Source organism: Sprattus sprattus (assembly GCF_963457725.1).
Source record: "Sprattus sprattus genome assembly, chromosome: 5".
Classification (NCBI taxonomy): Eukaryota; Metazoa; Chordata; class Actinopteri; order Clupeiformes; family Clupeidae; genus Sprattus; species Sprattus sprattus.
The window spans coordinates 12,191,174-12,205,992 of NC_137924.1; the positions used below are offsets into that span (position 1 = coordinate 12,191,174).

General features: G+C 44.7%; 1 protein-coding gene across 1 annotated transcript; it reads left to right on the forward strand.

Annotated features, from left to right (window-relative positions):
* Positions 1 to 1,896: 1,896 nt before the first annotated feature.
* Positions 1,897 to 2,845, forward strand: LOC308364944 (uncharacterized protein; the record flags this gene model as incomplete). The annotated part of the gene is made up of 2 exons (XM_080838229.1): positions 1,897 to 2,422; positions 2,508 to 2,845. 2 exons carry the CDS (start codon positions 1,897 to 1,899, stop codon positions 2,843 to 2,845), a joined length of 864 nt encoding a protein of 287 aa, XP_080694355.1.
* Positions 2,846 to 14,819: the final 11,974 nt, after the last annotated feature.

The window sequence follows — 14,819 nt, forward strand, 5'->3', positions numbered from 1 at the left end:
ACCTCATCTTTGCTTGCAGGGTTCTATTATATCAGTGTGGCTGCAGTTGTAACCGGGGAAATCTCGAGAAATAGCTTGACAGTGATTTGGGAAAATGTGTACTATAATACATTACATGCAAAGTTTGTAGGAACGCCTTTAACATGGACTAAACCATTTCCTTTGGTATTCTATTTTCAGAAAATGTGGATCACTTTTGCCATCATCCATTTGTTTCTTGACCTTGTTAAACATTGAATTAAGATGTAGTGCTTAAAGGTTTCATGTAGTGTGCTTCACTCTAAACATTAAACATTTGCATTTCTCAAAAATCCACTTGTCATTTGTTAATTATTTCATTAGAATATATTTCAATTCTTCAATTCTTTCCTGTCAATGGTGAGGTGGGGATGGCGTAGTGGATACAGTTGAAGCCTCCTCCAAATTGAACTGTTATCCATGTACATGTGCCTCTCAGTAAAAACATTGGCCACTGGCCAAAAATGTTGCCATATTTTCGTGCTTACACGTGTAATGTACAACCTATAAAATGCCTTACTGAGTGGTCTGCTTAAGGGTCAGATAGGATACACATTCTTGAACTAGTTCACAAGTTAACATTGTTATTCATAGCAGAACTATTAGAAAGGGTCAGTACAGCCTTGAAATTGTATCGGTTCTTTGGGGAAACGTGGGCATTGTTGAAGTAGCCAAATGTAAAACTGGAATATATGGTGAAAGAAGATGGTGCCGTGTAAAGGCAGATGATGTGTAATAGTGGGAAAAACTATGAATTCAATTTGTGGCCTCCAGACTTTTTGATGTCCCCACTGTTCATCCAATTTACAAAAAGTTGGGAGGCCACAAATTGAATTCATAGACTTTCCCACTATTTCACATCACCTGCCTTTACCAGGCACCATTTTTTTTTCGCCATAAACTTCAGTTTTATATTTACTTTTTGTTCTGGGTAAAATCAACTGATCCTAGTTTGTAAATACCAAATCATTGCTCAAGCCATACGCCATTACACAAACGTCTAATGAGTGTAATAATCAACACTTTGGGTTAGAGTCCCTTTAGGTTGTGGGTATATTTTCAAGTTTTAAAGAAAATTAGTCTTATATTCTTTTTGTGAGTACAGTTGCCATTATGCTAGCTAATTGCGTGGCTTGGGGTCATCAATCACTGATTGGACACAATTTTCCTAGACAGCAGTTCCTTCTCTTCCGAGAGGGTGAAGCCAGATGGGATGCGTCCATCTCTAGCTCAAAAGAAGGCTGGCTTCTCTGAAAATAGAAAGACACAGTTCAGACAGCAATTGGCTATTAATCAACAGCATTTTTCATGTTTTGGAAAGCGAAAGTCTGGTGGGTCCTTAAGGGAGGTGGAGGTTCTGGGTGTGAGCCTAGTGATATATGAAATAGTCTACTTTAACATGAAAATCTTACTAACAAATCTGGGAGTTCTGGCGATTCTCAACAGTTAATTACATAAAGATTTGGGGTGAACAAAATGGTATCTTTCATATTCAATATGTAGATGTATGTTGAAGCCCCAAAACAAACAAATACACTAAGCGCACAAGCGAATACATGGGCTGTTCTATACTTTTAACCGTTTAGGTCGACACATTGTGGGTAGCGATGAGGGTTAAACAAAAAGTAACACTTACTCAGCAATTAGGGTTAGCTTACAAAAGCACTGCTGTTGTGGAGGGTGAAGTTACTTCACAGTAGGAGGCAAGTGCACGCACAAACAGGATATTCATCTGTTGCCTCTGATTGGGCAGAGTTGGATAAGACCACGCCCTCTGAGTGGTGGGAAATATTTACATGTTGAGCTTAGCAAGTACAGTAAGTAATGAAGACCAGAGACGCCTGCAATCATTCACCTTTGACCAACCATTAAAGGGACATGATGAACTCATTCCTAGATTACTTCTCTGGTAGCGACATGAAGGCATTTACGACTAAATTCTATCACGAGGAGCGCAAGTCTGTGGAATCGCACTTTACAAGGACTCCTGAGAGATACGCGACAGGTATTGTGGATCATTTCAACAACAGCCGGTTGTTATCAGAAGCGAATGAAGATGTGTGTGAAGCTCAATATGATTCCAGTGCAACTCTGTCTGAAGCTGATAACTTTGGCTTCGGGTTGGTTCATGCAGTAGCTCATGGATACAGTAGTAACTCAGGGAACGGCAGGAAGAATGCCCAAGACAGTAACCGCGCAAACTCATGGAACGAGACGTATCTCAGTCATCAAATGGAGAACTACCAAAATGACTCAAACAAATACGAGCAGCAAAACTGCACGTTTTTTCGGGAAGCCTCTCTCAGTTGTCAGAATTTATCGCAAAATCAAGGGATCCGCACACAGGCTGTGACAGCAAATGCGTTCGAGTGGATGAAGATAAAAAGGAATAACCAGAAAACTAGTAAGTGTTTCAAGCTAACGTTGAGTGTTAATTGGTTGACTTGTTCTATGAAAGTTGTTTTAACACTGTCCACGTTTATTTGCAGGCAAAGCGCCAGAGTATGGGCAGGGAAACACCGTAGCAACTGCGCGAACCAATTTCACAACTAAACAGCTTACAGAGCTGGAGAAGGAATTTCATTTCAACAAATATCTCATCAGGTCAAGACGAGTTGAGGTAGCGCATAGCCTGCAGCTTACTGAAACACAAGTGAAAATCTGGTTTCAGAACAGAAGAATGAAACAGAAGAGAAGAGACAAGGAGGGCCTGGCTGTGGTTTCTTCATGTCCAAGCGCGAAATATTCAGAATCATCTTCCTCATCTGAGCTCAACTCTCCTATATCTACACCACCTAGCTCTCCAAGCACCGTCCATTCAACTTAAATGCAGTGTTGAACAATTTTACTCCTTTGTATTGACTTTTTCTTATGTATATTTGGGAATTACCCTTTGCACTAATGTTTGTTATTAATTAAGTTATAAATGTATTCATTTGTTTGTGCCTTGTAAGATGGTGCTGCCTTTCAGAAGTAACAGGATACAACATTTTTGTGCCTTTGCCCGTGTGGGGGATGTTGTTCAAGGAAGTTGCTCAAAGCTGCGTGAAACCAGTTTCAGTATTTACTTAAATGCCTTGATTACCTTAATTTGCCTTTTACTAAGGATTCCAAAGATAGAGATAAAATGCCTTTAATGTAGTGTCTGCTGATTTGTATCATGTCAGGTTGTCCTCAGGAGAGTTCTCACCCTGCTGAAGCATGCACTGAGAGACTCAGGTTCAGAGGTTAACTTGACGTTTGTTCTCCTCCTTTCTACAATACACAAGATTTAAAAAAGGTAACAAACCTACTGCAGAATAGAAGGACATACATGCTTTGTTTAATTTAATGATTTAACACATGTGGATTGTCACAGTACTGTAAAAGCAACCATTCCACAGGAGAATCACGATACGTGGCCTATGTTATATTGATGACTAATCTGATTTTTACTTACATGTCCTATGAAATGTTGCATACTTGTGGAAACTCTATGTGATTGAGTCTGTTTTTGATTTGCACAGACACATTTAAACTCTAGTGACAATATTGCTGCTGGTGGATGTCACGAGTGGATATGAATACTGTTGCCTTTATAAACTGTTTCTGTACCACACTGTGCCGACGTGAGGATTATCACACTGTCTCTAGCAATTATTAGTTTCCATGTGGTAATGTACATTCCGCCTTTTTGCTGAAAAACATCATCGGGATCAAGACAACTTAAGGATGCCCTTCAGACATATACAGACAATTTAACCATATTTACATGTCAACAACAAAAGTCATACCAACACAATATTTACTTGATGAGACTTGAACCAGAACATGTATTCTATGTAATTAAGTTAAAGTCAGGCTGTGAGAAGTGTCAGAAACTGTTGTTCTTTTCCTGTTTATTTTGTTTGACAATTTAATGTGAATATGGGCTCTGATGGTCATTATAACTTGAAAATACTAAATAAACTGAATCAAATGGGGAAAAAACTGAATGCAAATTACTTTGAACCATATCAGCCAATGCTTTTGTAATGCCCTTAAGAACACACACACATTCAATGAAAAAAAGAATATGACAAAATGAGTTAAACTCTTTAGTGGCCACCCATCACATGGATTCACATTAATCCTTGGGAAAAAGCCATGTAATACAACAAACATATCACACCTTGCACCTAGTGAGATGGTCCACTTAGAACAGTTATTTTTCTGCATAGGATCTCAATAATCGAAAATGATGAACGGTTCCCTTATTAGGTGGCATGATGCAATAATGGAAAGGTAAGAGGTCCCTGTTCTACTTCAGCACAGGTGAGTAGAGCAGGCTTGTCACAGATCTAGATCATTCTGAAAACACAGCTTCCATCACACGACAGTAAACATCGATCTAATTGCAAGCTGGTGATTTGTGGGATCCTCTGGGTGCCCTCCATGAAGAGGAAGGCTGGCCTGGGTGCTCTGCTTCACTGTTGACCTGCTGTGGTGGGCAGTGTGGACTGACATAGCAGAGGAGAGGCCTGGTGAATTTACTGCAAAGAGGGCTGATGCAGCAGAACTGTTGATGGTTTGCGGTAATGCACACACTGCCCTTTCCTGTACCTTAACAGAGAGCGAACACACCGTCAACACACACTGCTGTGATTTTGGCTAGTGTTAGCGACTCTTCATATATCATAACATCACATTATGGCCCCCATTTGGGGCTCAGTAGCATGCTACTCTTGTCAAAAGACTGCAAATAATAAAGACTAATAGTCACCCGCCCCAAACTGCTATTGCCAGAATATGTTTTTTTGCCTTTGTCCCCCCCCCATAGCCCCGCAAACTTATCATCTTTCTCCCTCATGGCAGCCTGAAACAAGGTTTACAACATTGGTTTATGGAGATTGCGTACACATCAGTGTCAGCAGGTGAAATCAGCAGCGGTGTTTGTGCAGGAGGGCATTTCAAGGCTCGGCTAATTCATAAATGCATGATGGCTTAACCCCTCTTCATCTCCTTCTCCTCATCCAGCACAGCTGCCCCAAGGTTTACACTGTATGACAGAAGGGCCGGGGTAGCGCCTCACACATGCTCTTCTCCAGATGACCACTCTGGAACAGGCCTCACATCTGTCTGAGGGAATCTCCTCTGGAACTCTGCTGCATTGTGCTAGCATTCGTCTGGAGGAGCACGGTGCGCAGGCTGGATGCTGCTGCTCCTTACAAATGGCGCTGTCAATAAAACAAGGAAATGCCTCAGCCATTTGTTCTGTATCATGATAATGATCAAAAAATGGGCTGCAATTAAGTCATTCCCCCCCAGACACACACACACACACATACATATGTACGCACACGCATGCATGCTCACAGCCACATACACACACACACACACACACACACACACACACACACACACACACACATACACACACACACACACACACACACATACACACACACACACACATACACACACACACACATACACCCACACACACACACACACACACACACACACACACACACACACACACACACACACACACACATGAGGTCAAAAAGATATTTGGTGATTTATACTCGTCATTAAGAAATTTAACCCAGCAACCACAATTTCCAAGTGTTCATTCTCAGGGGCACTTCTCTCCCTCACTAACCTGGCAGACAAACTGATCACACCGGAAGGAGGCCATAAATAATGCCAGGGATGTCTATAATACTTTGGATGGAAATATGTTACAAATACCTGTCCCCTTTACTGATACCCATATAGACATCCTTTATAACACTTTCCACATAAAATTATGACTGAATAAATTGCATCTTCATTTGTCTTCCACAGCCCCAGTGATGACTACGATCTCAGGCTCTCAGCACTTTACTGCACATCATTATATTAGTCTGCTACTACACAGAGAAATGGATTGTTCTAGAAAATGGACTTGGCTTTGCTATAAATTACACCTATGGATTCTGAGAAATGTGTTATTTTGTTTAAAATAGTCCCTAATATAATTAGAGTTCTAATTTATGTAAAGCTACAAGTGTGCCTATTACGGTAACAGGCTTTGGAATTTAATCTGTCTGCAGGATAAAGAATGATCCGGTGTGCTTTTCATTTGTAATCTCAGACACATTATTTCAGTAAAATAGTCTGTGACCATTAGATATGAAAAATGGATTACGGACAGCTTTATTCATGAGTTTTGGTTTTTAAAGTTAACAGGCCTTTCATGAAAGCAAGTTTAAGGATGGGTAATTAAACAACTTATCATACGCCAGCGACGCTCTCAGCATATCAGTATTAGCCTGGTCCTCTGGATAGAGACCTTACCTGTGTGCCGAAAGTAGATCTCTATCATGCTGATTTATCTACGCAGGTGGGCCAGCTGTGCAACCTCCTCCCACGAGAAATAATCACATATATCTTTATGGGGCCTGACGGCCTACTGGGACGCTTAATTTATCTCAGCCGTCGCTTGCCTGGGCTCTTTGTGTAAGACAATTCCGTGCAATAAGTAGGAAATGTTGGGCCAAAAAAAAAGGACAAATGGAATGTGTTACATATTAAGTTGTGTCTTGAAATGCAATTCCTAGTCTCTCTGTGGAAAATTACAGTCTTATAGCGGTGATTCATTACAAAGATGCTCTAGAATGTTGTATTATCAAAGCTTACACTAGTGGGGCGTATACAGCCTCTTCACAGTAGTGAAAACCCTTTCAAATGTTTAAGTTGAATACAGGTTCTATTTATTTTGTGAATGTACCGGTGGGACCACACACACACACACACACAAACACACACACACACACACACACACAGATGTAAATCTACTGCACAACTATTTTTCATATATATTCCACAACTGCAAGCACTGCCTTGTGTCACTGGAGTGAAGATGAGAGTGTTCATGTAGAGAACATGGCGTGCCTGTGGACCACATATGAACCTCACATCCACATCAAAGAGCTCTCCTCTCCCCATCTCCTCCGCCTGTCTTTGTCTGCTCATCTTCAGACCGCGTGTGGTTGCCTCACTGGGGTATCTGGGGTTGCGGAGCTGCTGGTACTTAGTGGCGTTGGGGTGTGCCGTGTCCATTATCACCCATGTTGCACTGGAGCCCCTCTCCACCCAGCTTCTCTGAAGGGGATCCCCAGAGTGGGCTCTGATTGCCTTCATTAGAGAACTCGCTGAGGACCAGTTTTTTTTTTTCCTGCGGCATGAGGACTAAGCTTCGGAGACATGTCATAATGTTGGAAGCCACACTGTTTATCCTCATTAAGCACAAACCATTCCCCAGAAGGGTCTCTGAATGGGAACTCTGGAGCACAGACAAACACAAAGCTTTGGAGGATCACTGGGAGCCCAAGTGTGCCCCCCCCCCCCCCCCCCCCCCCATCTTTCGTTGTTGCAATTTGACTGTTTTTTGTATTTTTAAGCATTTTGGAAATAGGCTGATATAGGCTTAAAAATTATCCACAGTTCACTTCCCTCTTCTCAGCATTCACATGATATAGCAGCGGTGTCCTCCGTGCTTTCTCAGTGCACTGTGTTTTAATCGGAAAGCAGACGTCTGGCAGTGGGGGGGTTAAAATATTCCACTCTGCCCCAGAAGCCATTTGATTTCATTTGTAGTTTGTCGGCTGGCCTGTGGAGGTGAGCTCACCTTTGGCTGCCAGGAGCCCTGCGTGGCGCACATATCTAGTGCACGGAGACACGGAATTGACAAGGCATTTATCTTTGAATAATGCAAATGTCCCGAGACTGTGGTGGCAGCGATCCTCGGTGCGGCCGCCTGAGAGCCCAGGGGCCTGTCAGGCGGCGCGTTGGCTGGCCTCTCGCTCCCAGCAGCGCCCCCGTCGCCAACCCCCCCCCCCAGCAGGACGCTCCAGCGGCCGCCTCTGGCCCCGGCACTGACTCGCACTTCATTTCCACGCTCGGCCCCATGAGGAGACTGGCCCATGCAGAGCGCCCTGCCAGGACCCTCGCTTTCTGTTAAAGGACAAAATGAAAAGGGAACATTATGTCCATTGTGAACTATTGGATTTCAGCAGAGTTAGGGAAGGCAGTGTGTTATTTATCTATATATCTAATAATGGTACATAACATCGTACAATAATATTACATTCATGTGTTGTGGTGTTAGGTCCTGTCTTCACAAAATGGGAAATATTGTCACGGTAACCATGGAAAATGATTTACCCTGGAAAACATCCCAATACAACTAGCTGTCTGCACTCTCATTGAGGCCGGAGGCTTTTATATTGTGTGTAGTCTTTTTATTTTCATTTAAAAGTATTTTGTGTAACACAATCAACACAAATAATACAATAATCAGCACTGAAAGTAATACAGTACAAGAGCTTGTAAAAACATTTTGAATATAATTTTACCATGTTGCATGCATCCCTGTTGGTGTGTGTCAAGTGTTTGTCAACCTAAAGTGCACACAAAGCATATTCAGAGAAGCAGCCAGGTGTATATGTTTTGACTACGTCTGATATTGGTCTGAGGTTTTTTCTTGTGTTATTGTTTTCATTGTCTTGTGGATTGATTCCTCCACAAATATGTTGGTTGAGGCTGAGTGAGCCCAACATGTATGGCTGAAAATGAATGGCTCTTGGCAGCGTGACAGTTCTGTTCAGTGAGCCAAAGTGCCAGTAAATTGTTTGTCTTCTGCTGTGCAATCCTATAATTCTTCTGGGAACCAATGACATTGTGCTTGCCAAAGAGAATAATGATAGATGGGGTAAAATCAAACATGAAGATTTTGGGATGCATCCTGGCCACCAGGCATAATGTGGAAACAGTTTGTCTCCCTAGACACCTAGCCTAGGATTCTTTTTTATTTCTAAGGAAGAAAAAGATGTCTGCCCTGCATGTATCAACAAAACAGTTCTTTGTCTGCGAGATCATAAAAAAAACGTATGTTCACTTCTGATAATAATACAACTGACTATGAATTATTTAGCATCATGTTCTGCATTCTGCGAAACTGCTGTGGTAGCGCTGTTGGACCCTGCAGCCCATTTCCTCTGCCTCGCCTGAAATCTGTGGATGTGCAATCTGCCCGGCTGACAGTCCTGCTGTCCAAACGGCGAGAGCATGTTCCCATCTGTTCCGTCCCTGGAGTGTCATGGCGACACGACTCCACCTTGATACCATCCGACGCTCCCACTGGCCGGAGCAGCACGGGGTTTTCTCGGGGGCCCGTCGAGGCCTTTCTAGGGTTACAGGCATGCTAAACGGGCACCGCGATGTGTGCAGCGCTTCCGGTCCTAAGCCGTTAGTCATTATTTGCAGACGCAGATGTGCAACATAAAAGAGGCAAAAAGCTGATTAATATTTAAATGGTGTCTGTCTTCCGCTGTTGTCTTGTGGGGTGGGGGGGGGGGGGGGGGGGGTGTTACAGAGGAACATGCCATTAAAGAGCACATCTAGCTGTGTCTACTGCGGGGCAGTGAGCTGAGACCGCGGAGGCTGCCTGCAGCTGGAGAAGCCTCAGGGGCCGCTGAGTAAATTAGAAGGCGACGACCGTTTTCCACATTGCTGGAATTGCACACTTTCCAAATTCTTGCTCAAAATAACTAAATCAAAGACTAAACCCACAATAGCAACATTGTCTTTGCACATTATTTATTCAGTGGTGGAAATAAATTGTTTCCCATTGTAAGTACAGACGGAATGGTACTAATATAGAGCCAGATTTGTTAGCATGATATGTGGGTATTTTGGTTGGGATTTAGTTTTTCTTCGTCCAGTCACTCTTGTGGGCTTCTAATATTGTTAACAGGGGAATCGCAGTATTCTTAGTAATTCTAGGGAACTCTTTGCCTTGCCAACAATGTGCTGTTTTCTCTTAATACAACAACAGCAGGCAGCACGATAGGTCAATAGTTTTGCAACATGTTACTGGGGGTAAAACCGCTTCAGATAGAATCTTGCGGCCGACCCTTTATGAGGAAATACTGCACTGCCGTCCTCTAGCCGTACCAGAGTGCAGAAAACACTGCATGCGTGTTTATCACAATCCTAGGGCTGTTTATTTGGACCATGTGTGGGGAGATCCAGGAGAGGCCTGCTTCAAAGCGAGCAGCCCCCTTTTGTAATACGCTTTATCGTGAGGATGCAGATGAGCCCTTTGTTGGAGCCTTGCACCTCATCCATTACCCTGAGGCTGCCAGGAAGATAGTGGAGAGTGAATCCATTCAACAGGGCCATGACAGAACCTGCTGTTCCAGTGAACCCTCAGTGAACCAGGCTCAGCAGCAGGATCTGTGCACCAAAGAAGAATCGAAAGAAAAAAACTAAACAAAAAACAACACACAGAAAGACTCACAAACGGATTCTCCCACTGCTGCCGATGTGAATAAGTCTGGGTCGTGTATCAATCTGTCAATCTTGGCTTGTCTGAGCACTGTATCTGTCCTCGCTGATTCCATCAAAAAATTGGCAGTGAGGAAGTGTAGGATGTCACGACGATCATTGGGTTTTGCACAGCTTAGGCTGAATTGATATAGTACAGTATAGTAGATTTGCAGAGGGAGGGAAAAACAGCAACCCGCCTCAGCTGTACGTTTGAGCCTTCTTTTGTTCCAGTGTCTCTCTCTCTGTGTGTGTGTGTGTGTGTGTGTGTGTGTGTGTGTGTGTGTGTTTGTGTGTGTGTTTGTGTGTGTGTGTGTGCGTGTGTGTGTGTGCGTGTGCGTTTGTGTGTGTGTGTGTGTGTGTGTGTGTGTGTGTGTCTCAGGTGCCTGTGAGCATGGGTCTGTGTGTGGGTTGGAGAGAATGATAATGAGCCTGTGTATGCGGGTGTGTGTTTTGTAAATTCTTCCATCCACTGAGCTCTGCAGTTTGGCATAATCTAGCAGAGGTAATGTTTTTAATGGCGTAGTCAAAATCCAATTACACTGCGATTTAATTTCCTCCAAGGAAGTATGATTATACCGTCTCCCCGTCCCCACCACAAACAGAACGGCCCACTGTTTGCCATGCCTAAGAGAATGTTATTAATTTCAACTCAACTAAAAGTGGATTTGCAGCCTGAGAGACCAGGCTAACTGATTGACTGAGGCAACGTGGAACGCTGGTGCGACGAGCCAATCGCGTCTCAGAGCCGTTGCCTGGTAGCAGCGCTCACTTTCGCACACACCACAAAACTGTCCAGAGAAGCTTCCTGTGAGAGAGAACTACAAAGTATTCCATGGAGCGTCAACATAACTGCTCACATAATCCGAGCCATACATCACCCCACTCAACATGCGCTCAGCCTGGAAGGCTAGCGGGGAGAAGTCTTTTAACTGGCCAGGAATAAATGCTTATGCATATATATGAAATGCGTGATCTATAATCTAATCTTTACAGCTTCGTCGTTACATTCTGAATGTGCAGCTTTATTTCACGGGGGGGCAAACAGAGAGCTGTCTGTGTGTCCCCAGGGTTGTGCAGCAGGAGACCCCGTGGCATCGTGGCCAGACACAGACTTTGTAGTGCTGTACAAGAAGTCTTTGAGGAGCAATTTAATTTCTGTCAGCAGAGAGTCGGTGCCACCACGAGGGATTTCTTTTTTTTTATGCCTCACCTTCTGCCTCCTCCCTGGGCTGCTCAGTGTGCTGCAGCTGCCGACGCTCGCTGCCCCTTGCCCCGAAGAAATCTTTCATTCACACAGAAAATCAAGTCGTAGCCCAACTCGGGCCGCTAGTCCAGTGTACTGAGGCGAGGGTAAGAGACTCACCCCTATCCGAGCAGGCAGCCAAAAAGAGGCCCCCTGCACCAGCACTTCATCAATCTCCCTCTGACACACTGCATGAAGCAAATCGATCTGACGATTTATGTCTAAAAATGTATAATAACTGCTCACGTCCTCCTCCCTGCTGTTCCATTTGCCAGGGAAAAAAAAGAATCCTGAGTAATGTAATGTGTGCTTGAGCTTAAGGCAATTCCCACACCAGAATAATTTCTTATACGCTAACTCTAGCTTCAACTACAACAACATGTATTTAGCATTTGAGGGGAACATAACATTCCGTTGGTAGTTTATAGAAAGAAATATCTCAATTGTTTTTTGTGTAACCGTTGGCGAGAGCAGATGTTATATCAGACACACATGCTTGGTAATACAACAAAGAAGAGCAGGCCCTAGCGTGAGCACCCCAGCCCACACTGGCTGATGTGATTTTAGTTTGATTAAGTGTGGAATAAGGTCATCTCTCCACCTGCCCAAATGTCACTGGCTCCTCTCCTCCACAGCTCATTGTCAGCGAGGAGCGGGGAGTAATCGGATGGGAAGTGTGTGCGCTGCTATTGCATTCATGTTCCTCTCTCCCCTCTCTCCTATCTCCCCTCTTTCCCCTCTCTCCTCTCTCCTCTCTCCCCCCTCTCGCTCCTGGGCTGCAGGGCTGCAGGGCTGCCTCCGCTACAGGGCTGGATGGTGTCCAAAGGACCACGAGGAAGTCTAACATGAAAAATATGCTGCTGACAGCCAAGGCACAGTAACTCTTCAGGTCTGTGTAGCGTGCGCTCCAAATGGCAAGTGATGGAGGGGCTTTTGATATGTCTTTATGGCTGGTCCGTTACTGCTGATTGACACTGTTTTACTTCCACCAGACAGTAAGAGTGTCGGCTGAACCACCCTCTATTCACAAACACTCTCCCACACACACACATATACCCACTAATAGACACACACACACAAATACACACTAATAGACACACTCACACAAACACTCACACACACCACTCCATTTCTTCATGCAAGGGTTGCGTTATGAAAGGCTTGCCTAATCCACAGCTGTTAGAGTGCGATAATACAGGTGCATTTTTGAAAGGAGAAAATCTATCTCCAAAAACATCCACTAATCACTCATAATGATGTACTGTTCACTTTCGCTGTGGAAAAATAATATGAGCGGAGGTGAAATGTGTGTGAGATAGTATCACGTCACAGATAATTCTTCGAAAGTGTCCACATCCATATTTCAGACGTCAGGCAGCATTAAGTAAATGTTAGGGAACGGCGTGTTGTTGCAGCCGCGCTGCCGTAAATCCCGCCGCGGGCTCCCGGTGAGATCCCGCCTGTGCTCAGAGACTACTGTCCTCTCCTTCATTTTTGTTCTTCTCCTCCTTCCCTTCTCCCCCAACTCTGATGCTGTCTCCATATGAGCAAATGATGATGCCTCTCTCTCTCACTCTCTCTCTCTCTCTCTCTCTCTCTCTCTCTCTCTCTCTCTTCTCTCTCTCTCTCTCTCTCTCCTCTTCCCATCCCCCCCTTGTCTTCTCTGTTTCCTGGGCTCCTCTGTGTGCCCTCTGCAGTGTCTGGGTCCAGTGGTGTGATGCAGCTTGTTGTTGTTGGTTAAGGTGGGCACTCTCGCAGCATTTGTCTTAATTAAATTTTAATGAAAAGGGGGCTCTCTTTACCATTGTGTCTTGCGGCTCATAAATGATACAGAGCGCTTTGCGGCATTAGTCATGCGGCATTCATTTGCTGCGGCCACGCTGGCTTCCTGGACCAGCGGTGTGTCACTTCCCCTTACAGCCAGCTTTATTGCCTTCCGGAACACTTGTAACATTCTGCCACGGGGTCCTCTTTAATTTTTCATAATGTGCTTATTCCACTACTGCCTCTAGTCCAGCACTTTGCACATTGTGCATGTACATTGTTTCATATCTATGCTATGCATATTTAGTTTCATATTTTCAGTGATAATGAGAACAAAATGTTAATATTAAATATTTGTTTTGTGCGATTAAAAAAAATAAACATCTAAGGCTGGTGGGTAACCTGGCTGGTTCCCATTCTTTACCTCTTTTTATCCAACCCAAAAGATCCCAACGGTACGCCTGTATGGTATAAAACAAGTGGGGACGGGCTCTGACATAGTTACAGTGTTGGTGTGACCTGTGAGAAGCAGCATGTGTTACTTTAGTTCCCACTGATCACCTCTGAGAGCCCGGGCACAGCGTGAGCTGGGGAGGGGGAGCTGCTGAGGGCAGCCCGGGGCTCTTTGGCTCTGCCTGAAACTTGTGTGAAATTCCAGCACACTCACACGGCAGTGTCTGCTGCTCCTGCCGCTGCTGCTGTTGTGGCTCCCAGGAGGGGCGACTAGCCCAGGTGCTGGCCCGCCATTCCACCGCCTACAAGGACCTGAGCCAGTTCTGTCAGGCTCGGCGGCGGCAGAGAGCAGCTAGTTTCGAGTGTCACCCGAGACAGCGAGTGTATGCAGGAGCAAATCAATCACTCCCACATGACTCAAGGGTTGCCGTGAACGAGGACAACAACCTTGTGTGTGTGTGTACGTAGACGTGGTGACTGCAGCCTACATAAGAACATTAGCCTCAGCGCGCGCTAATATGAATGAAGAGTATCATCTTTCACAATGTGAGACTAAGATGACAAGCACAATTTATGTCAAGCACAACCAACCACACACAAAAGACCACGGCTGAGGTCATGGGTGTCTCAATTTCACACTCGCCCAGGACAAGGTCATCATTCATGTGGCATGCTATGGGCTGGATATTAAAGGAGCCTTAGTTCTCTGTGCACCGGGAGAGAGGCTCGAAGAGAGGACTCCAAAGTCACCTCAGCTGGTTACAGGTCAACGGCGGTCACCCATTGAGGAGGGAGGCCCGGTACTGTAGGTGAACCAAAGGACACGTCTCATCCGACCACCGTCCTTTGATATCTCTGTCATGTCTATTTCCATTTGACGGAGACCAAAGGGACCCTCCAGTCAGGGCCTCCAATCCAGCCCTGTTGGGCCCTTCAGGGGCTGAATAGCCTGGAGAAGATCCCTGGCCGTTTGAAGTGCGGTCGTCTCTCTGTGGAGAAATGCTTT